This window comes from Chenopodium album, chromosome 23 (assembly GCF_948465745.1).
Source record: "Chenopodium album chromosome 23, dcCheAlbu1.1, whole genome shotgun sequence".
NCBI classification, from domain to species: domain Eukaryota; kingdom Viridiplantae; phylum Streptophyta; class Magnoliopsida; order Caryophyllales; family Amaranthaceae; genus Chenopodium; species Chenopodium album.
Genome location: NC_137856.1, coordinates 24,590,682 through 24,617,034, shown reverse-complemented (window position 1 = coordinate 24,617,034; position 26,353 = coordinate 24,590,682). Strand labels below are relative to the sequence as shown.

Genomic DNA, 26,353 nt, shown 5'->3' with positions numbered 1-26,353 from the left:
ACTTTTCACACTTTCACCTCATTCGATTATGGTTCGACGTGAAAGGCATTCATCACTGGGTTTGGTTTTGGGGAGACACAAATGGGTGTCTAAAGTCGTTGACTTTTTTTGACCGGTTTGGGACTGTTGGAGGAAAACTATCCTAATAGTTGGGATTATTGTAGGTAAATCGCCCATAGTTGGGATTATTGTAGGTAAATCGCCCATAGTTGGGATTATTAAAGTGTATTTTTCCTAATAATAATAAAATAATGATGAAAATTTGCTCTGATCTGCTGAAATCTGCTCTCCTCTGCTTATAAGCTCAAAAGAACAAGGGCCTTTATATTTTATTATAAGCCTTTGGACATAAATTTTTTGTTGAGTACCAAAACAAATCTTTGTGGCCTAGAGTCTAGAGGGAACAATATTTATAAGTGGGCTCATATTCACTTGGGGTGTTACACTCATTCACCATCGTTGTTTGAACTAGCACAACCCTATTATTCTCACTCGCCTTTGAGGATGTAGTCTTACAAACAAAGAAAGTTGTTTAACATGACTTAAATAACCTCTTCGGCTCTTCCTCTTCTTCTATCTTCTTTTGTACTCCTTTGTTCAATTTTCTCTTAATGTGGTTTTGAACACCTTCTTAAAAGACATCATACTAATATATAGATTAGTGGATATAATAAGAAATGCAACTATTCTTTATTCTTTTCAACCTAAAATTGTGTTTCGATCAAACTAACACCTTTAAAAAAAGGAGTATAAAAAAATAGGGACAGAGGGGTAAGACAATGGATAAATTACAAACAAAGACAAATACTTGTTGTGTTTATTTTATCCATAACCTCCATAATCTACACTCTTTAAAAAGAGAGAAATTCACGGAATTGTTCCTTATGAACAGTAGGACAGTGTCCTTCCGGAATTACCCTCGGCTTGGGATGCTATTTACGGTCTTGCCACTGAATCTTTTTTTCTTTGTTTTTTCCTTAATTTCCTTCCTTTAATCCTCTTATTCTGTCATTGCTGCTTTCGCCCTTTTCCTTTGAAGCATACTCTCAGTGAGCCTCCTCCATTGAAGCGTACCTCGGTTCTCCATTCAAGGGTTTTTTCCCATCAGGCGCAAATTAATCCTACTAGAGTGACGCTTCTTTGCTAAGTTACGCTGGTGGTGCAGCGTTAGTTTTGTTTCTTTATTTTATGCCTCATTTTGCTGCTACCTACTGTTACTCTTACCATCATTTTCATCCTTTATTATTTGATTTTTTTTATGTTTTGTGAAAAAGATTGGACTTTTATCTCTGGATTACTTGGTTGATTGTTTTTTTTTTTCATATGAGTATTAGATTATTTGGTAGGAAATTAAATTGGTTTTGTTGGGTTTTATTTTTTTTTGGGATATTTCCGGTTTAGGTTTATGTGTGATAGTGAGGTTTAACTGATCTTTTGGGGTTTTGTGGGTTGAATTTTAAAGCTGATAAATTGATTGATGTTTTTGGGGTTTCAATTTGTGTTATAAGGGTTTTGTAATCCAAAATGGGTGATACAGAAAGGAGTAATATTGATATGATGGGTAATGTATGATTTAATTTTTGCAGTTGTCCAAATTGTGTACAATTTGAAGCGTCCAAAGGAAGGTGCTGCTTTCTGGTAATTATCATTTTTTTTTTTGAAGTAGTTAAAATTCTCATGGGCCTTTGCTTGTGATTTTGTAATTATATTTATACTTGGAGGCTTTAATTATGTCATTGCAGTCTATAGTTCGCTAAGCCTTATCTATTACGGAGTATAATTCTTCAAGACTTTGAAAATGAGAGGGTGGTGTAGCTTGAGGGGCGGGGGTATTATTTTAAGAAGGGTGTTCATGCGACTACTGACTTTCTGGCATCCGTGCTTTCAAGGGTGCATAGATAAAATGTTGATACATAATCACGTTTTTCTATTTATTTTTAGCCTGTTGATTGACAAACTTTTACCTATTGTAGTTCCTGAGAGTGTTTCAAGGAATCTTCGAGCTCTCATAAATCAGTGCATTCAAAGGCAAATACATCTTCTTTACACACTGATGTTGTTGGTGTCTTGGTGATAAAAAAAAAAGTGAAGAAGGTTGGCTTTATTGCTTTCAAAAAAGACAATATCATACTTTAAAACTTCCATATTTCGATTGGACAGGATATCATGTCAACATTACTCTTTTGTGGATACATTTCTGATTACAGCCCTTCATTTTATGTACTTATTATTTTGTAATGTTTAAACTATGATTTACTATTACTGGGGTTATGAATGAAAACACGCATCTTGGTGTTGACATCTCATATTTTTGACCTTTACTGAACTGCAACCTTTTCCCATGTAGATCATTAAGGCCATACCCCATATCAAGTTACCGAACTATACCTAAGCACATTGAGCTACTTGATTGGGCTATGGATGTAAGTTTTTTCTTTCTATTGTCAACAAGTGTATATCTCCTGAATGTTGGGTTTTAGACAGTTACAGGCGATGAGACAATGATGACCCCTTGGAGATACATGTTTTCCTTTATGCACCAATATATGAGCTCTGATATTTATGAATCTGCAACTCATGAAATCTTTATGAGATTCTTTTAATACATATAGGGTATCCCCAAGATTGAGCCTCAGAGCAACCTGCAGCACATTGTCGGGGTATGCTTTATTACTTTGCTCCTCATACTTGGGTAGACTCATAGAGATTAATTGTCCAATGAACCTTTTTTTTTAATATCCTTTTATGTTTTCTTATTGGCTTCTTATTTTAAAGATTAAGACTCCAGAGCTGATATAGAGAATGAGGGAGACTTGCAAGGTAAGTCTTCCATATCCGTGAGTGTTTTGTAGTGCTTATAAAATATAAACGAAAATTCCATGAGGTTGTCTTTGTGATGATGCTAAGCATTTTATCTCTTTTTTTCCATACAAAGTATCTTCTTAGATGGAAGATATGTTTGATACAAGTCTAATTACTAATTTTAAGTGCTATCTTATGATATCTTATGAAAGCTATAGACTATAGTGGATTTGGTTCTAAGAAGCTGTATAAACACATGTGTGGGTAACCTTACTAGAGAATGGTAAGTTTACATCTAACGTTGATCTTAGTGAAACTACATAAGATTCACTATTCTAGATCAATTGTGTTGTTAGTGGTTTTGCAAGCCTATTTCATGTGACATTTGTATGTATAAGATTACCCTTGAATAATGGTATTCATCCTGGATGCCTTGTGTATTGTTTACTACTACGACCTTTCAATGGGGGTGGGGTTGGGATTTTGGATAGTTGATTGTCTTTGGAATAGTGTAAGACGTTACTACCCTCTCGATTAGCTAGCATTTGTGGACTAAATGTTCACCTTTGGTAGGAAGTCTTGGCTAGGTCTTGATATTATCTACAATCATCTTATCGATACTCTCTTGCCCTTTTCCATTTAATTTGCTAAATTGAACTCTGACCATCGATGTCTCCAGATTGCTAGGTAGGTTTTGGATGCAGCTGCGCGTGTTATTCGGTCATGCATTACAATAGATGAGATTGATCGAGTAGTCCATGAAGGTATTGTAGCTAGCTGCAGGTTTGTGTTGATTTATGACAGGATTAAATAAGCTGTACTATCCTTTGTATACTCCCCCCCCCACCCCCCTCTCATGGCACTGGAAAGAGCAAGTTTTCTCGTATGTATTTCTTACATATTCCTTTTAAATCACATGCATTTTTTTTTTGTTTGCTAATTTTCTATACATCGGGAGATCCTAGGCAGACATCAAAATTAGTTAACTAGATGATGTAAGAGAATTTTGACCTGTGAGTAATTTCACACAATTGAGGAAATGAAGCTGTCACTCTTTCCAGTCCAGATTAGGGGCCATCATGTTCCTAACATTTTCAAATTTTGCGCTCAACTCTCCACCTAAATCTATTTATTAGCTTTATGAGTTTTCTCAAGAATCTTCAGCCATTCTCTTCCATCTAACCTTTTCCTATTCTTGGTTTTTCATTTTTCTTCAATTTTGCACGATTTTCAGTTAGAGATTAGAGAAACTGATAAAGAATTTTATCTCTTCTTCTCTAAGGTATGATCATCTTTAATTTTAATTTTGAATATTAATATTAATGTTTTTGGCTTATTTAGTGGTTTTTGAAGATAAACGGCGACGATTTGGGTTTATTGGCAAGTTGTTACAAGTTTAGTTACACCTGATATGTGAGTAGCTGATGTAGTATATAATATGGCATTTGTATAGGCAAACTCTAAAAAATACGCTATAGTGAGGTCAATGAATTTATGACAAATATCTAAATTTAGAATAGGGATAAACAATTGTAATAGAAATAAGCAAATATATACAGATTTCTACCAATTAGGGTTTGCTTTAGCTTTTTCTTGTTCGAGTAATACACTGTATGCTGGCTATAATGAGATCAATTGGGAAATTGGGTGTTTTTCTTTGTTTTTTTTTTAATGTAACAGCTTTGTCGGTGCTAAATTATGGTTTAAAATGTGATTTCTGGGATGTTTTTTTTTTTTTTTTGTTTTTTTTTTGGGTATGGAAATTAGGATTTTGATACTTTTTTTTTTCAAATGAGAAATGGGGATTTCCTGAGTATGGTCTGATGAAGCCTGTGTTACGTATCCTATGGAGAAAATCCATGATCTTATTGAGAATTTGGCTAGAGTAAGTGCATAATGTTTGATTTCTCTTAACTTTATACCAACATACACAGTACATGGTCTTATGCTTTTTTTTTTGTCTTTATTGCAAGTGTTTGATGTTGTGGTTGGTGGTATTGTAATTACCACAAAAGACTAAAAAGAGCAAGAATATTAGATTTACACAGCCTCCTTTTGTTGAGTCGGGTCTTGTTGTTTGGCCCTTGTATACACCAAGGACTCCAATGCCTGGGCTTTCTTGTGGCCACTAACTCCAAGGGTGTGGTGTGTTACTGGTTTATATGCCATCGTGTTGGGAGTTGTCATCTGGATTCTGGAGCATAGGTTCGTTCCACGATGAGTTCCGTGGCTCTCAAAATCAAATAAATACAGTGTTATGGTTAGTGCTTTACAAATGTTACAAGTATCTTTATTTTTTTTGGTGATTGAAGTCAATTTGAGTTGTCTCTCAATGCTACTGTTAAACAATATGATTTAAGCTAAGGGGGATAAGGTAGGTTTTGTTTCCATACAAGGGAAATGAAAAATGCAGGAAAGAAACGAAAATAAAGGTCTTTTTATGTCTTGCATGTTTCTTTTATATGACCAGAACTTGGTAATCAAATTGGATTATGCTTTTGAATGCAGGTTCAGCTGTTCAACATGTTTCTTTAATAGTTTAGTACTTACCTAAAATAAGAGCCCAACTAACATATGCTTATATTGTACCTTATGTCTTCTCTAATTGTGTTGGTTCATACATATGGATTTTTGTATTTCTAATTGTCAAGTCAAGTTATATTGCAAGTCTAAGCTTCCGTATACATGAAGGTTTTGATCACTTGAATATAATTAATTTGTTGGATTTTGATTGTAATATCTCAAATTTAATTGATTTAGGTGTTCTAATAAGTTTTGTATTTGGTATGCAGCTTATCAAGAGCAATTCAGCTCTTCGTCTCCCTATGCAGCTACTTGAGTACATAGACGGCAATGGTGGTGGCTTCAAAAAAGGGAGAAATAAAGTGGTAGTAATTGGGGTAAAGGATTCTGTAGTACTAATCAGAATTGAACAAGTGTGATTGAGAAGAATCAAGAGCAAGAGCAGCTAATTGTTTGATGTGAAATTATTTATTTTAGGATTATAATTAAGATTTTGGCAATCAAAATCTATACTACTCTATTACATATCTATTTAGAGGGTTTAGATTTTGAAGGTCCGTTTTTAATACGGAAAAGTATAATAGTTTATATAAATCTTTATTTTCTTCATAATGTTTTTGCTCAATTTCTAGAGCTAATTTCTTATTATTAAACAACTATTATTATTACACCATCCTATTAATGTCACCTCAACGAAATATGTGGGAATATTTTTATTGGTTAGTACTTACGATGTAGTTATTGTGTTGATACACATGTCACGCATTTGCAATATTTTAAGGAACTAGAAATGGGGAAAGAGAGATTGTTTAAGAAAACCAAGGCAATTATCTTAGGGGAGAGAGAGACGACTTAAGAAAAATAACTTGAGAAAATTAGGACAATTAGTTTAAAAAAAGACTAATTAAAATGCTAGAGGGGGAGAGAACACTTATAAATAATGACTTAAGAATAATGTTTTGGGGGTCATTAATGACCCTTTATGAATTACTAAGAATTATAATCGTTAGTCATTAATGACGTTTGGTGAATTTTTAAAAAAACTGAGTGGCATTTGATGAGTTTTGAAAACATTAATGGCATTTGATGAATTATTAAAGTGCTCAGAGTCTTTTGGTGAAATAACCGAAAAAATGTATACAAAATTTAGACACTTCACAAACATATTACCACCGTATACATAATTAACGGACAATTATCACCGCCATTGGGGGATCGTGCACGAAGCGCACGGGGCCACAACTAGTCATTATTATATAAAAATGCAAAATTTGCTACTGTAGCTTATGAATAGTGATTGTTGGTGCTATTACTAATGCGCCCCTGAATTCAATGAATTGCCAATTTTACCCTTTATTTCTTCTGTTTCTTTGGTGGCCTGGCTTTTGGCAGCTGTCTCAGCCAGTTGTCTTCTTTCTCTCTCTTAACTCTTAAGTCTTCTTCCTTCTTCTCCTCTCACTATATTTCTCTCTCCTCCCGTTTCTCCTCTCCCTGCTCTCACTCTCTATCTCCTCCATTGGAGCAGTTTCTGAGGTACAAAACCATAAAATTTATGATTTAATTTTGTTTATTTTTGGTGTTCATCTCTTCGATTAGATTTTTCCTTTTATTTGACTGATTTAATGTTTGTTTATTTCTGGGTTTTTTCCGCAGTTGGATTTTTTGGGTGGTTACAGAAATTCCTCCCCTTTTCTATGATCTAGATTTTTGTTTTTAATTTTCTGCCTTTTTGTTGTTTTGATTAGTAAGGATTTGGGAGATTTATGATTTTCATCAGGTTTTTTTTTTCTTCGTAATGCAGGTTCAGGTGAAACCAATAATCAGTTCTGCCCCCATTTGCGGCTCCCTTATCGTCGTTGAAGCTTTTAGCCGGAAAATTCTCGAAGCTGATTGTGTTCTCTTCGCTTCTCCTCATATGCTTTCTTTTCTCTTTTTTCAATTTTCCCGATTCTTGCAATTTTATCATTTGTTTATTTCATTTGTGTTATATTAGTAATTGGTACTTGATTTATGTGTTTATTTGTTTGAAGAATTCTTTGGTTGATTATGGGTTATTGATTAAGGAATTATGGGTTATGTATCAAGGAATTATGGGTTATGTATTAAGGATTTATGGGTTAACTATGCTAAAATTTTGTTAATGGCATTTGGCAAAGTTGAATTTAATTTGAGTATGGAAGCAATTGAATAACACTTACCCAGCATATATTTTTTGCTTAGGAATTATTTTGTGGGTATTACTTTTTTTTTTTTTTTTTTTTTTTTTTTTTTGTATTTCTCAGTGTTGGTTTCTGGCTATGCTTAGGAATTATTTTTATTTCAAGTATAGTTCTAATTACATGCTATTATAATGATTTTACAAACATATACATGTTTAATTTTTCGAGGCTTTTTATATATGATTCCTATTTAAAGTTTGATGCAATTGAGTTAGTCGTAGTATGAACTTTAATTTTATGAGCTTGAAGAATTTCTTCTCTGTTTAGCTTCTGTGCAAGTATCATGATGATTGCTGTCACGTGTTGATTCTTACACTTTCAAAGTACTAGATCATAAGACTTATATGCTCTATGCCTTGAAGGCTTGAATCTTCCGAAATTTTCTTATGGCAGGGGATAAAAGAAAGGATGTGGCTCCAAACCGTGTTGCTTCTTCAGGGAAAACTCCTCCATCCTATCCTTGCTGTGATAATTCTTATTGACTCGCAACTATACTTGTTATGATGTGTGCTATTTGGTTCTGCAGGAACAAATTCATCTTTGAAAACATAACATTGAACATAGTTCACACAAAGTATTCGTTAGAACTGCAGCTCATGACTACCCTTCTGCATCAGGTTGGATCCCCCCTAAAGGTATAATCATGTTAAATGTGGACGCTAATAATTTAGTCGATCTCTGGATCACATGCTGGGTTGGGGGTGGTTTCAAAAAATGAGCTTGCAATTGGGCAGTGTTGCTTGCTTCAGTTAAGAGGTGTGGTAGTTTTTTTTGGGTTGAATTTGAGTGATGTATCGTTTTTTTGGGTTGATTTTTTATATTGTTTGTAGCATTATTGTCTGATATGTAATAGAATTGTAGATCTACAGGTACAATTCTATCTCCCCTTTTTCTTTCTTGTTTTAATTGGTTCAATTTTCATCTAACCTTAGCTTACTTGTGATTTTTTCCCTATCTTTCCATTTTCTCCCAATACTTTCTCTTTTTAATTTTTACTTATATGCATATGGTGTTTGTTTCCAAAATTTATGTTGTCAAGTTAGATATTGCTGTTGTGAGTGATTACAGAGGGTAGTAGTTGTTTCGCGTTGTTGCCGCTGTTGTTCTGGTGCTACCCTGTTACTGTTGTTCTGTTCATCCAAAAATCATCGACCTGAAGTTTTTTTAGCTCATAGTCTCTTCATCAATGTTTTAGATCTTGAAAAGTTATTCAATCTAGGCTGAAGAATTTCTCGATTTGGAGTTGTGTGCTAGGAGTTATGCCTTCTAGAATTTACTGCGGTCTGCTACCCTGTTTCTATCGCAGCGGGTTGTTATTGCTCATTTGATGCCTATGTCGTGTTGTTGTGTTGAGTTGGTTGGGGTGCTAAAATGAATGCTTGGGCTTCTCTTATTTATTTTGTCTTCCCTTCTTCCATTTATTTACACATTAGTTATAAAGTTAAAATGTGGCCAATTTTGATTAATGACTATTTGGATAATGACTAATTGATAATTTGCCAAAGTGATGAGGATTAATGTATATCTAAAAAATAGAGGTTTGATTTCTCAGCATTCTAAAGTTAGGGCCTTATTTATTTTTTTGATTAAGATCGTTAAATGTCTTAAGTGATTATTTTCTTAATGTAGATTGCTAGATAATTTGCTCTGACAAGTAAAGGAGTCAAGAACCCTCGTGTAACCATCTTGGAACTGTTGCTCTTCGGTAAATTTTCATTTTAAAAAAATGACACTAATATTTTTTTTTTATTAAAAGTTTGTATGATTTCAAAATTGAACTAATTGTTTTGAGTTATCTTCAATGATTAAACCTTTATAACACACTCTTGATCCAAAATGGACAACCATGTATTTCTTTATTATAAATTATTAACAGAGTGCTCAACGATCCGTATGATTTCTTCTGTAGTTTATGTAATTGTGAACTTGAAATCATGTATTATACTATTATTACACTTTATGCTTTTGATTAGGGATCAATAAGTGTGTTAACAGATACAACAATGAGGTATGCTTGCAAAAAAAAAAAAAAAAAAAAAAAAAAAAAAAAAAAAAAAAAAAACTATCTTAGTATTGATCTAAGCTTGTAACATACTACTCCATATTAACTTTGTGGCAGAAGTTATATGATGACACTACAAATGTGATATCAAGAATTCCTTTTCAACTAAAATATTTGGTTTTGGTTAATTGGAGTTCTGGTCTGACTCTTTCAGGTTAATACTCTAAGGTAGCAACTGCAGCTCATTGCATCAAGCATATAGCGATGACAATTATGACTTCAAACGCAACACGTTGCTTTTCTTTATCTTGTCGTTCAGACAAAACAAAATGTGTGCTTCAAAAGAGTTCACTGATATGTAGTACAGAGTAATAATATTGAGCTTCGTAGCTTTTTGGCTTGTTCTTTTACACATTTTGAGATTCATTTTTTATGTCGAGAATTTTCTAGGCCCGGAATTCTATAATCTTTGTAAATTATCTTCTGATCATGTGCTCTATATAGCTTGGTTTGATTCTTGTCCTACTGTTTATATGTTCTTTTGGATACGTGTATAATCTATGAATATAATCAATTTGTTTTGTTCTGGATAATTTGGAGTGGAATTTGCATGTTAAATTGTTAATTGGTTGTACATTATGCTCTTTTTTTTTTTATCAATAGTTGTACATTAAGCTTTTAAAGGTGAAAGAAAGAGAGATAAGCCACGAGGAGGGATAGAGAGTGTGTCTGGGAGAAAAAGAGAGAGATAAGGGTCAGAAGGGAAAGAAATAGAGCAAATAAGAGACTGAGGGGCAGGGGGAGAGAGATAGAGTGATAAAGAGGGGAATGAGTCAGGAAAAAGAGAAGGGTCGGGAGAGAATAAGAGAGAGAGGGAGGCTTGGTAAACCGTTTGAGCTATACTAGAAAGAGTGGATAGGTTGGAGAAAAAAGGAACAAGAAAGTGAAAGAATACAAGGATGAATATAAAAGAGAAATGAGATAGAGTGATAAAGAGAGAGATGAGTCGGGAAAATGAGAAGGGTCGGGTGAGAATAAGAGAGAGAGAGAGAGAGAGAGAGAGAGAGAGAGAGAGAGAGAGAGAGAGAGAGAGAGAGAGCTTACTAAACAATTCCAACTATACAAGAGAGTGGATAGGTTGTAGAAAAAAAGGAACAAGAAGGTCAAAAGAAAGCAAGGATGAATAGAAAAGGGAAATGAGATAAGACGAGGAAGAAATATAAGAGACATTATATATGAAGGAAGAAATGATATGAAGAACTTAAAATCAAGTTAGTGACTACCACACAAATAAGATCCTATAAACATCAATTTATCATGTTAGTAACACCCCAAACTATGAAACGCGATCTTAACCATGAATCTTACATATCATACCATCGGGGAGGCACACACGTAGTGTCTACGTGTGTGCTCCAACGACTATAATCTTAATATAAAGTGTAAAGCTATTCCCTCCCAACATTTAATCGTACATATAAAAATTTATAAATAAATGACCGGCAAATAAACTTTAATACATACACAAATCATACTTCTCATTAATTTAATACTTTCCGTATTGATTACAAATTCTAACTACTGTATTTTCAGTAGAAGAACCACTTGAAACTTTTCTACTTTAAAAAGTGTAATAAACTAATATACAATGCTATCATATATTTTACATATATCCTTATTATTACTCCTTATTATCAAAATCATTTTAAAACGAAGCTATTTTAAAATTATTTAGGTACTCAATAAGAAAAAGAGTGTGTTCTAAAATAATATCTAAAACAATAGTATAATTTTTTTAAAAATCTTTAACTTATAACAAATTCTAGATAACTTCACTTATAACAATTGTTTTTCCATAGCTATTTCCCAATAAAAACTTTATCACTACTCCTTGTTAGTACTTAATTCATGTATCCTTGCTATTACAAAATCCGAACAACAACAACCACGAATATCACAAAAATGAAGACAACCACGAATTCTACTTATCTTACCGTCGGGGAGCACTCGCATCGCGGGTGCTCTAACGACTAGTTAAATAATAAAAAAAACGTAATTAACAAATACTCTTAGTATATTAGTATACTCCCTCCACTCTTTTATTTTTTAAACGCTTTTGACCCCTTTTTCTCAGTAAAAAATTCTAATTCTAGTACTCCTGCATCCTACAATAATTGATACAGTCAAACTATATACACATGTCAATACAATGTTTTAACTGTAGATACATGTAATTAAATATTATTAGTAAAAAAAATTAAATAAATTAATATTATAAAACATTATATCAATACCTACTCCCTCTGTCTCTAATTTTTTTTTTACCCAATTACCAAAAACTGGGTTTAAATTTGAAAACTTTGACCGTGAATTCGTGTTATTCTACAAGAATTAATATAATCACGTGAGATCTTGTTTGATTTGTCTCATTATATACTCTCTCCGTTTATAAATACTTGCTTTATTTCTCCATGCACGAAGTTTTGAGAAATTGGAAAAAATAATAAAATATGAAGGTAGTGCGGTATTTGAAAAAAATAAAAAATTGTAAAAAGAAAAAGTAGTGGAAGAATAGAAGGAGAGAGAGTATTATGTTGGGTCCACCAAGTGTGAGAAATGAATTGAATATTGTAAAAGCTTTCCAAAAAAGAAAATGGAGTAAGTATTTAAAAACGGTCGGAAAAGAAAAGTGGGGCAAATATTTAAAAACGGAAGGAGTATTTTATTAATATGAACTTCTTAAATAATTTTTACATGTATAAAATGAAGATATAAATATTATGACATGTATTTTAGAGACCATAAAAAATCAAATGAATAAATGGGAGTATTGATAATAAATAAAAATAAAAAAAAATAAAAAACTTGTATTTTATGATTTTTTTTTTTTTTTTTTTGAAATATGTATTTTATGATAAATTATTCTACGTAACACCGAATACCGATTAAGATAGAAAAATTACGGAGTACGGAGTATTATAGTTGCGCAGGATTCACGAATTACGGGATACCAACAACACATCACGATTCACGAATCCTGAACATAGGTGGCGCCCCACGTTACGCATGATACTATCGTTGTACAGATGAACCGACTCCATGTTTTTTTACAAGTTTTCACACCTTACCAATATACGACAACACCAACACTCTCTTTTTCTTTATTTTTCTTTCAAGTTTTGACCCCCTCCATTTCCTCATTTTTTAATTGCCGCCTGGTTTTACTCCCTCATAATAATAAGATGTCATATAATGATCATTGATTACATTCTTTTGTTTTATATATTAACCAAAACCCACAAATTTTATCAACAATTTCATCAATATACTATAACATTTACCTTTTTATATCAGCAAATAAATATAATTCCCTATTCATTCTCTACATTATAAAAAGTATAAGAATACTCTTATAAATAGTGTATTACCGCTTAAACTTTTAAAATGTACAATTACATATTTATCCTCATTAATATGCAAAATTTTTATTTTGTATATATTAATGTTAATTGTCATTTTTTAACTCATAAATAACGTGTAGATATTTATACCACTAAAATATTTATTTATATATTTTACTCTATTATCGTAACCAATAGCTGAAAATGCTCCTCGAATATGGCTAGCTAAAATAAAATGCATAAACAAAGAAAAATCAAAACATTACGAATAGTGTGAAACTTTAAGAGAGCATTACATTAAGAAGTGTTTGGTATGAATTCTTTTGTAGGGGTGAAAACGGAATCAAGTTACCATTTCCATCAAAACCCGATAAGTTAATGAGTAAAACCGGAGTAACCTTTTTCACTACACTACATCGTTTCCACTTTCCCTCTCATTCGATGATTCTGCAAAAATCCTGATCAATTTCCCCAATTGACCTATTCCATTTCCCCAATTTTTAACTACCGTCTACTCCAAACTCTGACCTGGTTAGTTCTTCCATTAATCTTTTCCCGCGTTAAACCAGTCAATTCAATTCACTTTCTCTCTCCTCAATCATCAATTCCTTTCTCTCTCAACCAACTTTCACTTTCTCTTATTCCTTTCTTCCTTCAACCTCTCCAATGACTCTTTCTCTCTCCTCCCCATTTTTTATTCCTAATCACCAAATCCAAAACCCCTTCTCATTCTCATGTCTTGACCTCCATTTTCTCTCTTACTCGCCGCCATGTCTTTCTCTCTCCTCCTTCTCCTCCTCTTCCTCCCTTCCTCCCTCTCCCTCGCTCCCTACAGTACGCTTCGCATCGTAGTCTCTTTGCAATTAATTTCATTACAATTGTTGTGATTATCGTATGTATGTCGTTGTTCTGATAGTATGTTGATTTTGTGGGTTTTGTAGGTTTTTATATAAATTGCGGTGGTTCGTCGGTGGTTAACTACGAAGGGCATTTATGGGTGCCGGATTCGGAATTCATCTCTGTCGGGGAGAACAAAACGGTGTCGTATTCTGGGGTTTTGCCACTCCTATCAAGTGTTCGATCATTTGCGCAAGAGGGAAATACCCACAAGAAATTTTGTTACCAGATTGGTCCTGTGATTCGAAATGCGAATTACATGGTTAGAACTAGCTATTTCTATGGTGGGGTTAATGGGAAGAAAAACCCTCCTGTTTTTGATCAAATTATTGATAATAATTTGTGGGGTTTGGTTAATACAACAAAAGAATTTGATCATAATATGACATCGTATTATGAAGGGGTTTTTCGAACTGTGGGGAAGACAATGAGTGTTTGTATTGGGGTTAATCAGCTTACTGATTCTGACCCTTTTATATCTGCTATTGAGTTGGTTTTGTTGGAGAGTTCGGTTTATAATTCGACCGATTTTGGAAAGGTTGGGTTGAGCTTGGTTGCTAGGAATAACTTTGGATATACTGGATCGACTGTCAGGTTAGTAGTTAGCAATTTTTAGTGTAATTCGAATCGTTTTATAAAGTTTTTGCTTGAGATAGTTTGTTAATCTTTATAAATTTTTGGTTGTTGAGTTTTTGCTTTATTTGTGTAATGGTTGCTTGATACTTTTTTGGGATCAATTGACAAAATGGTGTGGTTGAAAAGTTGGCTTTGACCTGGTATGTGATGTTTTTTTTTCACCTAATTATGACATATTTATAGATAATCTAAGAACAAATTTTGGTAAAGGCTAATTGAAATAAATATACTCATCATGTTTTTCTTACTATTCAGAACCTTGAAAGTCAACATTTAAATGGTGAATTTCCTTGCCAGCTTACAGAGTTACAGTGCATTTTTTGGTTGATTATTCATATACAGACTATAATTTAGTACGAAGTATTTGAAACATTAATGGGAGAGTGTCTTATGTTGATTGTATTTGCGACCTGAAGAACACATTAGGTATAGGATAAATGTATAATCTTGTAATCTGGTGGAATTCAGAACTTTTCTATGGCTGAAAGTAAAAACTATGAATGTTGGTTGGTGGTGCATCTGTTATTCAACTAATAATTTCATGTTATCCTAACATTTAAGCTGTTGACTTATTTCTAGTTAAGTGGCTATATGCCTTTGCTTTTGTTGATTGTCTCTCAGATGTTCTGTTTTGGTAAATGAGTAGTGTTACCATGGCTACTTACTTAGCCTCTTAATTGGGTTTAGTTGATTCGTGATTAACTCGACATAGCAGTATAGCACTTTAGGAGTTGGGAATCACCCTAGCTAGTGATATACCACTAGGAGAATCCTAGAGAGACGAGTGTTACATCTGTTGTGCCATACCTGTAATATATGGAGTCTTGTAATCAAATGTAACTCAGCTACTTCTGTTTTAACTTACAAATTTTTGATTATTTTGAAATTTCAGGTCACCAGACGATCGATTTGATCGCTACTGGGAGCCTTTTGGACCTCACCAAGCTGCTGCTCGAGCACCAAATGTATCTGTTTCTGGATTTTGGAATCTTCCACCTGCTAAAATCTTCGAGACCCATTTAACAGTTTCTGCAGGACCAATGGAACTTCAGTGGCCTGCTTTACCTCTTCCAAGCTCAACATATTACATTGCTTTATATTTTGCTGATGACCGTGCCTTATCAAGGCGGGCGTTTGACATTAGCATCAATAATGTGCTATATGTTCGTAACCTGAGTGTGACTCCATCTGGTGTGGCTGTGTTTGCAACCCAATGGCCCCTAGACGGTTTGACAAGACTGAGATTTACCCCAGTTGATGGATCAGATGCTAGTCCCCTGATCAATGGCGGGGAGATTTTTAATGTTTTACCACTTGGGAATAAAACTCTCGTGCATGATGGTACATCTCTGAAATTTACAAGTATTGTGTTCTAATTTTCTTCACATGTTAGACTTGAATAATTAAAGGCTAATTGCACCTTCCTCCTAAGAATCATGTCATGTAAGTAGGTAATTTGATTGTTTACACTTAAGCAAGGGATAAGGCTAATAAGCTATTTCAAATCTTTGAGCAAAGCGCTTAAACAGGAGACACCACAATTAATTCGCCTAGCATGAGAATCAAAACATGACAAGCTAATGTTTTAGTAAGAAGGAGCTTATTTCACAACAAAATTTGAAAAAGAAATAGACATAGACAAAGGAAAATGATTGGTTAGCTATGTCAGATAAATATATATTATTTTGTGTCCTAGATATTAGTTGGGATGACTTGGTTTGGAAAAGGTAGTTGTATGTATTTAAAGCTGAGTATGTTGTGACCTGCTTGGAAATTTTCTTTCTTTTAGATTCATCAAAAGTATAGAAAAGTGCTTGAGGCTTGTTATTTTTCAGATTTGCTTATTGACTATTTTGTTTCATGCCTCAGTGATTATGTTGGAAACAATTAAACGCAGTTTCCTGAACCCTCCTGAAGATTGGAGTGGTGACCCTTGTTTCCCAGTTGGGTACTCCTGGACTGGGATCACATGCTCTAATGGTACACGGATTCGCATAATATCTATGTGAGTTTTTGTTCAAATTCAACATACTTTTCTTAAGTGATCTCTTATTCTCATTGGTACTTACTCTTTTCTTCTGTGACCAGAAACCTGATGCATATGGGCCTTCAAGGATCCTTGGCTCCTGAAGTTGGAAATTTGACTGCATTAAACACATTGTAGGTGCCTGATCTTAAAGATACTTTGCTAGTCATTATTAGGTTGATACTAATCCAAGTGTTTCATTCTGTTGACAGAATACTTGGAAATAACAGCTTGTCTGGACCTATACCTTCCAGGCTTGGTACATTGAATCATCTGAAAATATTGTACGCCTTTATTCTTTTTGTGTGCATGTGTGTGTGCGCACGTTTAACATGGAATCATTATTTATCTATGAGTTTATTTTTTCAAGTGCTGGATGTTTCAAATCTATGTCTCAAAATCTGGTATTCCTGATGATGATTATGGATGTATAGAATAATGATAAAAGATGTGTTAATCTTTTGGTGATTCTGACAGCATGTTCCATTGATAGAATGGTAGTACAACTTAACATACTGTCAATACCAATAACTGGATTTCTCGTGTCTGTATGGTGTGAGTTAGGTGTTTTTATATATCTTATATGATGTTACCTTTTTTTTTCAGGAGCTTGGAAAATAATCGCTTCAGTGGAACAATTCCTTCATCACTTGCAAGAATAAAAAGTTTGCGCGAACTGTAAGTTTCTATATCATCTGTAGCTTTTATCCGAATTATCCCTGAAGACTAACTATTATTATACAGTTGCATACTTTATTTTTTTGAAGTGCTTCGTAGTTAGTTACTTGTGAGAAAGAGCAAAACGTGGTGACATAGATGCTCATCCATGAGAACATCTACAGATTCTGTGTATAAGTATACGTAGTATTGATGACATAGATTAAATGGAATGCTCAACCAAATGTCAAGTGAATTGTCTTTCTCTAACTTTTTGCTCAACCAAAATGCGTGAATTTAGTTTCTTTTTATTCACAAGATGACCAGTTGGGCACAGTGTTTGCAGGAAATTCGGAATTCCTCATCATGCCTCTTCCTTCCGTTCCTTGAAGTTTGGCACATTTTCCTTTTTAGGCCGTCCCTTATAGATGACCCCATACTATAAATGTCCATTATGGACTACAACTTTACTCTCACAAACTTTAGGTCCCAGCAATTTTCTCTTTCATCAATTCCACTCAATCCAAAATTAACAAAGTATAATATAGCTAGGTCTTATGTCTTTCACCTTGAAAAAACAAGGTTCATGGTAATATGGTATTTAAGTTTTGAATAGGTCAATTAGTTCTGACTATAGATATGGATTATCATGTTCCACGTACAACTAATAACTGGTTTCCTTATATCCGAGACCAATAAATTCAGTGGAAAGAAATTCGGATGAAGGCCTCCTTTGCTATTGTGGAGTGGGTACCACATGGCTTACCTAGTACAGTCAAAGTATATACTGAACCAAACTTCTCTATATGTTGATTCATCAAATCTTCAAGTTACTTCTGGGTGACAATTATGAATTATGACAAGGTATTTACTAAATTTGGTTTGTGCAAATGGCATCTTGGTCATTTTTTTAACACAATGTTGGGTGATTATTCAGGATACCTTTACAATTGATTCTCCAGGTTGGGCCATATATAACTGCTTAAGACATGCCTGTTTTTCAGTAGTATATTTCAGCCTATTTCAGTATTTCTTTGGACCTAAAACCACTTGTTTTCAGATATATGTGACACGAATAATATTTTGGCATCTCTATTATGATTTCTCTTCCTATCTTAGTATTCCCTTTGACTTTTGCCGCATGGAATTTGTTCTGCATGAGAAACTACTGGTCTGACAGATGCTTAAATCCAGCTTCTCAACCATTCATTAAGATATCTGACTGCCCCCTTCTCATCAGCGGTTGGATTGAGCCTGACTGGCTGGTTGAAGGCCGGAGTCATTGCATTTTTACCCGCCGCCTGCTGATATGATATCTAGTCCCACTTTAAATATTGCTGATAGTAGCTGACCTCTGTTGTATAACAGTGCTAGTTGATACTTGCTAGCATAGATTATTTCTATAAACCTCATTGCTTACCAGTTAGTCCTACTTTGGTTAGGTATAAGGAAGCAAAATACTGGTATGCTCTATATTAGACCAAATCATCAATCCACTGCTTCAAGAGGACCTACTTGTAGTTATATTTAGGTCTAATTCAAATGTACAGTTTCTAACCCCAAAACCGCAATTATTATTCTACACCTCGATTAAACATGCTCATATATTGTCGAGTGGCAATGCTTTCGATTCAGAACGTTGTACTGATATTGAAATTTTGCCTACTTAATGGGTTTGGGTGGCCAAAACTGATATAGTTACTAGCTACGCCTTATGAAGCCTATGACCTAAGTGCAGATAACTGTTTCCAGATTAGAATCAGATCTTGCTATTTCCTTATATGTGTAATTTGCTAATTAAGCATGGTGTTGAAAAAAGTGCTTTATCTTCTTCTCTGTTACCTTCTGTTTAACAGTTGACCAAGTTTGTGGCAAAAATTTTGATGTGCTCCTGTAATTGTGATCGTTATTTTTACTTTTATCATTTATAACTAATTTACACTGTTAGATGTTCTCCTTAAATCAACCTTGTCACAATCATATTTCCACATGGGAGATCTAGATTGGTCAAAAGTCTGAGTTGGTGCTAGGGTGCTAGAAGCGTAAACAGAAAAATTTAGGTGTTTCTAGTTTGAAATTTCAATAAGGACATAATGATCTAATCAGAGGACAGGCTTAAATTTCATTAAATTATTACGGCACTTGTACTAGTTGTGATTAATTTATTTATTAATTTCTGAAGGCTCTTTCAGTAATTTTCCCTCCCTTGTGATTATGACATAATGCTTCTACCTTGCAGCCATGTAGAGAACAACAATCTAAACGGGACTGTTCCGAAAAGCCTTCTTCAAAAACCCGGGCTGCAGTTTTCGTAAGTCTGAAATCTTCATATCTGAATCACCTGAGGTGCATTTCGCTTTCAATCTAACAATCTTATATGATCCGCTTTTCAGGTTCACTCCCGGTAACAGTTTCTCACAGTTGGCCGGACAGAATACATGATCCTTCCTAGTCCTCAATGAGTGAAGGTTACTTGGCTGTCACTGTGATGTGAAAACGGTATTTGATTCATTTTTTGGCAACTTCAAATACAGCTGGAAACTTCTTGGTATTTTCTGCTCTTCGTTTCAGAACTAGTTGTCTGAATATGAGTAAAAGCTTCTGTGTTTGAAGTACTTGGTATAATTAAACAAGCTCCTCTATGCAGCCTAAAAGTCAGGCTGTCATTTTGTTGTACAAAAAATTTTCTGAGAGGCGCTTCTGACTTTGTTTAGCTGTATATGGTCCCCTTCCTCTAATAGGGAGGAAGGAATTACTTGATATTGTTCGTATACTACTCGTATATTATTTTCTGTTGGTAATTTCGCTATTTTCGGATGAAAAGTAATTACTGTAAATGTAACACCGGTATGTATACTTGTACCTCTGTAAGTATTTATATGTTCTTATGTTTGTTACATGGAATACACTTGAACAAATTAGACCATTTTTGTTTAACTAGCTAGTTGCTTTCGTTTGATCTGCCAAGATTACTAACCCCTCATTCCTAATTGCTGTAGTACTGTACTATCAGTGTTCTATGTTGTGTGATGCGGATTGGAAGAAATGTAGCTATCGGCCTATCGTAGCCAGTCCTTGTCAAAAGCTTCTTCCTGAGTAGCATGACTTACATAACTGTTGTTACTTGTGAAGGTGGATTGCTAGACTTAGTGGTTGTTTAGTAGACAGATTAACATACTCTAAGAAACTGAAGATCTTATAGAAGTGGACAATTCTAATGTTTGGTTGACTGAAAACATACAGCTTCCTTAGAAGCTCAACTCTTTCGGTGGAGGAAGTCGATTACATAGTTCCTCTATGTAAGTTGAACTTGTTACGAGAGATCTACTTCCTACGTTCAACCAAACAATATTAGGCACTCTTTGGAATTAAACTCATTGGGACCATTTTCGTGTCCGGCCAAACAGCTATTTAAAAACTAAAGTACATTATTTGTTTGCCCTAGATGGATCGACAAAAGCATTTAGGAGATTATTGGATTATGGGAGTAGATAAAACAAGGGTATGTACTCGGTTACTTTTGTTGCAATCTACTTGTGCCTTGTCTGCATAAGGAAAAATACACTTTACAGTTCATAGTTTCATACTACAACTTCTTTCCCATAAATCAAACATCTATATTTGCATATTTAAGAGAGGACAGTTCACTAAAGACCTTGCAATCAACAATGTTTCTATCTTATGCTCCATTATTCCAAGGTCAATCATTGACATTCTCAGTATAGTTCTATCTACTTAATTTTGTAATACAGGAAAAAACTGAGAACTGAGATTTTGGCCAAATTTACATTTGAAGGCTTAATCTCATTATATAGCCTGTGAAACTGTTCTGAAAGAGTGACTGCTCTCAGAAATAAAAGTGTATGTATATGAACTTCTGCAATGACTAATCTCTCTATTGTAGACTTTAAATCTGTTTCTAACAAGGATTTTATCAAAACCCGGGTAACTCTAGTTAATCAACCTGCATTTCCTATTCCAACTTCCTATCAATCTTTCTATTATATAGACTCTTATTATTCTGTTTCTAGGATTTTATCAAAGCCCGGGTAACCCAAGTTAATCAACCTGCATTTTCTATCACAACTTCCTACCAGGATCGGTAACTCTCAGGATCAACTAAACATTTCCAAAGCGAATAACAATGGGTAAGATTCAGTCTCCTATAACCTTTTGACTTCCCTCCAAATAATGTGAAGAGACTGAATAGAAATTCAAAAAAAAATCCTGAGATTTCCAATATTCTTTTAGACCCTAGACTTCTGGTCAAGCTCATCAAATGCAGTTGCAGTAAATGGATGACATTAGTAATTAATACACATTAATTGTGAATAGCATCCAACACATAGACAATGTCAGGCATGTACATGGTAGTGATTCACTCACTTCTGATATCAGATCCACTAAAACCAAATTTTCTGAATAGCATCAATAAAAAAAGTGGAAAAAAAATAATATACCTCCAAAAAAGGGAGAAAAAGGGGTGGAAATAGAGATAAAGGGGGGTCAGGAAAAAAATCAAAAAAAAAAAAAAAAAAAAGTAATAAGACAAGTTCATGAACATAATCAATCAAGAATCCTACAGATTCACAAGCTGATTGAGAACTAAACCCCAAAAACCCAAAAAATTAAAAATAAAAAAAAAATCCAAATTTTACCTATCAATCTTGTTTTTCTTGAGAGGAAACAAAGGAGGCAATGAGCTGCTCTTACCACTCTGAGTGCAAATAGGTACATTAACCATTGGCCTAATCCTCATACTTGCTGATCTAGTTCTCTCTAATCCCTTTTTAATCCTCTTAATATGTTTCTCTCTAGTACTTAACCCACTATCTTTTTCCTTCTCTTTCTCCTCCATTGCAGCAGCATCTCCTAAAGAACTCGAAGACGACGACGACGAAGACGACGACGAAGAAGGGGACAAAGTAGAAGACCTTGTTTTCTTCAACCTAAGCAATTCTTTCCACAAAACAGTACATTTTGGCGGCCTCGGTGACGGGTCATCGTCCACAAACCATATCCTCGGCTCCTGCTGGTCCCTCCCAAGCATTATCGCACTCGCATTCGCCTGTTGGTCTCTGGGAGAAGTTGTTGTAGTGATGTTATTGTTTTTTAGCTTCAGTTTCCCGGAGGACTCTCGAATGGTAGTGTTGCTTGGGTTATCGTCCTCGGGCGACGACGATTTGAGGTTGATTCTAGTGAGTTTCTCAGCTGCATGGTTGATTTGCCAGTAAGGCAGGAGTTTCCCTTCAAAGAAAAGTTCATCTGCTGTCAACATTGTTGAATGACCTGCATCTAAACTGTTTTTACCTGATAAAAACTCAAACTCTGCTGCTGCATTCTTAACTATCTCCCTTTCGATTTCGATTTGGTCATCTTTATCTAATGACGAACCCGGGCTTATGGAGATGAAACTGTCATCATCCATAAACTCTGCTGAAAATGAGATCCTCGGACTCGTCATTGTCGCTGTCGTCGTCATCGTCGTCGTTGTTGTTGTCGCTGTTTCTCCCATTGATCTACTTCTTTCAGGTGACACCATTTTTTTTTTCTTTATTTTTGGGATTTTTGTGCTATAATGAGATAATGAAAGGATCTTGTTTTTTTGGAAGAGAGAGAAAGAAATGAGGAGAGAGAAAGAGAGAAAAGGGTTGATTACTGGTGGGTGAATGTAGTTTTTCCAAGTTTATAAAGGAGAGCCTGAAAGTAGATGGTTTTTTGGGTGTTTTTTGGTTTAGCTCTGTTTTAAATCATGCTTTGAGTTATTAACCTTTTATTTTTTTTCTTTTTTGTAAGGTATGGACTCTTGTATATACAACGGATGTATTGTTTGTACTCGTAACACTCTTTGTATCATTTACGTTTTAGTCTCTTTGTATCATTTAAAAGTCACTATGTGTTACGTTGATTATATACAACGGATGTATTGTTTGTATTCGTAACACTCTTTGTATCATTTACGTTTTAGTCTCTTTGTATCATTTAAAAGTCACTATGTGTTACGGTGATTAAAAATATTGTATACAATACAATCGTTAAGTTCCGGTTAAAAAAACTTACTGGTCTAGTAAGGCCGAAACAGATTAGCTACGATTGTGTTTAACTATACGGGAACAGAACTGCACATGGACACACTTGGGAGCTAAAAGACAAGTGATGCTCTGCTTATTTTTATTTATTTTTACCATTTTTTTTTTATTTTTATGATTGATTTTTTTGATATAAAAAAATTTCACCTCTTTAACAATCTCTGTGACAGTACACTTTTGCCATGCAGATTTCTGTAGAGTTGCAGGGTTAGTTATATTAATTGTTATCAGAAATAATAATTAAAAAGAAAAAGCCAAATAATTAAGAATAATATATTGTTAAGAGTGAAATGCTTTTCCCTAATTCATGGTAATGAGAGTTATGATGGATCCACTTAACAAATAAGAAAATGCTAAGATTCCTATTCAACACTGATTCCAAGAGCAAAGATTAATACACACTCTGAACTCACAACCAAAACCTGTCTACAAATAAACTATGGAGTAAATTACAAGATATTGTACATATTATGTTTATATTCTCTCATTATGAAATATTGAACACTGTATAAAATAAAGCTAATTTTTTCTCCTTTTAAGGATTATTTTTCACAATTATACTTTGTTCAAGGATAACTTTTTTTTGGGTTCATCCATTTGATATGAAAACTAGACATATTTAAGTCAAAAAAGAGGGAAAAAAAAGGACATGGATTTTTGGCCAATGTGGCATGTTGGTATCTAGTAGGAACTTGGAACTCATAATTTTTAGAAAAATGAAATATATCCTTTTTTTTTCGTAAGTCATAATTCAATTTTTAGCACAACTATAACCGATTTGAGTTAGGCTCCCTAAAGAGTTTCTCCTTGAGAGTAGGGGTGAGCAAAAATTCCGGGTACCCGGAATTGGAATTGGAACCGGTTAGGAATTGGCGGGTCCGGAACTGAAATTGGACCCGGTGGTTCCAATTCCGGATAGTAAATTAAGGACCCGGTTATAACCAATTCCAATTCTCAACTTTTTGGAACCGGAACCGGTTGGTTACCCAATATATTATAAACTAAATAAATTTTAAATAATTAAAATATGTTGAATGCATATAATTTGTAAAATAAAAAAAGTATTGTTAATACCTAACATAAATACAAATAGTTTAATGCATACATAATATAAGTATTAAACGCTAAAAATGAACCTAATTAAAATAAGAATTGTAATTTGTATTATATTTTAACAATTACATACATAAGTGGGTACCCGGAACCGGAACCGGAACCGGTACCCGGTGGTTCCAATTCCAATTCCTAAACTTTAGGACCCGGTTAAACCAATTTCAATTCCGGTTCCGAATTTTAGGACCCGATTCCAACCAATTCCAAGTCCGGGTCCTAAAATTTTGACCGGGTACCCGGTTTGCTCACCCCTACTTGAGAGTGTTTTTCTGGTTCTCTTTAGAGTTTTTCCCTTGGAAGGGTTTTCTAGCCTCTATTGCTAGATCTTTTCTATTTATTTGAAGGTTTTCCTTCACTCTTCTCCTTTCATATTTACTTTTATATCTTTTTTCTTCTATCTAGTCTCACTTTTGAATCTTTGTAGGGTTTTCCACCGGTGTTTTACCGGTGGTAAGCCCCAAAAACTTTTTGATTGCTTTCAATAAATTAATCCCATCTTTAAGATAGTGGTTATTCTATTAAGCTAATTTCTTATTTTTGTTCGTCTACCAAAATTTGAAGATTTAGGGTTTCATAATCTCCGGAAGTATCTAAAAGACCATATGAATATTTTTTGCTAAAACAAATATTCAGCAGTGGATCTCAAGCCGAACTAGTGCTAACTCACATATTGCTTCGGATAAATATTTATATTAAGGCGGTCGTTGATCGAACCTGCGATCGAACTAGTTTTAAGGTGATTTGTACTAGTGTTAATATCCTAGATTTCTTGAATTATTTCTAAGCTTATATTAGGGCGATCATTGATCGAAACTGCGATGTAACTAGTTTTAAGGTGATTTGTACGTGTAGTGGATTTTAGATTTCCTCGGAGCATTTGCAATGGTATAAATAGCTTGTCATGCCACATAAATTTCAAGCTAATTAAATCTCTCTTTCTAGCTAGCTTGTTATCATGGGACGAGTATAGAATGCCCGTGTGACGCCTAAAATCATGAGGTTTGATCAAGGCCAACCTTCCCCTTATGCGCAACACGCTAATTAATAGAGGAACTAATTAACACCCGATAAATTATTTTAATTGTATTACTAACACATGCATCAATAAGGCAAACATGCATAAGGAGGTTGCCTCATATGAGACTTGCTGTACCGGGACATCACGAAAATAAATTGTCCGCACATGACAAGCTCCCTCACCTAAGTCACAACAACACAAACACCGTTGCTTTATTTGGCACTCCAAGGTTAGCTCCATGTCGCTTCATACTGCACAATACGGCATCTGGTCGCTCTCATACAACACAAGTGAGATGCATGCAACACGCTTGAGCAACTATGAAGCCAGATGCTAAAATAATGGGTACCCCTCCTTAGCACCACATTGCAACTCCTCTTAAAAACCCTAATTGTTGCCGCCTTTTGTGTTTCTGCACATTGTCCCTTCTCTGATTGCTCAACATGTCCCCCTTAAACTGGTTCAGGTAGTAGTCACGAACATACCCTTCAATCCCGTCGAAAGGCGTTTCCCCACCGAGCTCACTCGTCTATTCTCATGGTTGCCACACCATCCACACTCTTGGAGTGTCCCACCATCTAACAACCCTTTATACCCGTGTCAAACCTAGCTGTGACGGCTCCCTTGCGCTACAGTTGAAATGGTGGACCTTTGTTGATGGTGAATGGAACCTCCCGACTTGAGCAATGTTGAGCTGACTTTGATAAAACATGTCACAAGATGAGCACCAATCTCCTGCGGCACAGTGCTTGAATTTCTTAGACTCGATCCACGACAGCCTTCCTTATGTGTAGAACTAGCTTATAAATAGAGGAAACAACACGTAATTACGTTAACCTACACCAGAAACTTATACATCAGACAGATTCATTGACATAGAGATGTTGTCTCTTATAGGACTTGTTGTATCGAGACATTGTAAAAATTGTGTGACATTGTGCTCCAATAATTAGCTATTAGCTAGCTATTT

The 26,353-nt window shown here is 34.5% G+C and overlaps 2 protein-coding genes and 1 long non-coding RNA gene across 3 annotated transcripts; 2 read left to right on the top strand and 1 right to left on the bottom strand.

Moving 5' to 3' along the window:
- Positions 1-2,345: 2,345 nt before the first annotated feature.
- On the top strand, positions 2,346-3,585 carry LOC145609675 (uncharacterized). Its single transcript, XR_014106053.1, has 4 exons — positions 2,346-2,423; positions 2,613-2,660; positions 2,776-2,820; positions 3,482-3,585. It is a non-coding gene; the product is annotated as an uncharacterized LOC145609675 (long non-coding RNA).
- A 10,021-nt stretch (positions 3,586-13,606) lies between these two features.
- LOC145608622 (putative LRR receptor-like serine/threonine-protein kinase At4g29180) lies at positions 13,607-20,116 on the top strand. The gene is made up of 9 exons (XM_081664236.1): positions 13,607-13,781; positions 13,889-14,438; positions 15,373-15,821; positions 16,350-16,485; positions 16,569-16,640; positions 16,719-16,790; positions 17,113-17,184; positions 19,403-19,474; positions 19,557-20,116. The coding sequence occupies exons 1-9, from the start codon at positions 13,718-13,720 to the stop codon at positions 19,603-19,605; spliced, it is 1,536 nt and encodes a 511-aa protein (XP_081520362.1). The 5' UTR covers positions 13,607-13,717; the 3' UTR covers positions 19,606-20,116.
- A 1,248-nt stretch (positions 20,117-21,364) lies between these two features.
- LOC145609216 (uncharacterized) lies at positions 21,365-22,647 on the bottom strand. Its single transcript, XM_081664757.1, has one exon. The coding sequence runs from the start codon at positions 22,643-22,645 to the stop codon at positions 21,818-21,820; it is 828 nt and encodes a 275-aa protein (XP_081520883.1). The 5' UTR covers positions 22,646-22,647; the 3' UTR covers positions 21,365-21,817.
- Positions 22,648-26,353: the final 3,706 nt, after the last annotated feature.

What these genes read in the sequence shown, in the direction of transcription:
- LOC145608622 (XM_081664236.1), top strand. Translation starts at nt 13,718, where the DNA reads ATGTCTTTCTCTCTCCTCCTTCTCCTCCTCTTCCTCCCTTCCTCCCTC. An exon ending in CGGATTCGCATAATATCTAT is followed by an intron (nt 16,486 to 16,568) that starts GTGAGTTTTTGT and finishes TTCTGTGACCAG; the next exon opens with AAACCTGATGCATATGGGCC. An exon ending in TTGACTGCATTAAACACATT is followed by an intron (nt 16,641 to 16,718) that starts GTAGGTGCCTGA and finishes TTCTGTTGACAG; the next exon opens with AATACTTGGAAATAACAGCT.
- LOC145609216 (XM_081664757.1), bottom strand. Translation starts at nt 22,645, where the DNA reads ATGACGACGACAGCGACAATGACGAGTCCGAGGATCTCATTTTCAGCA.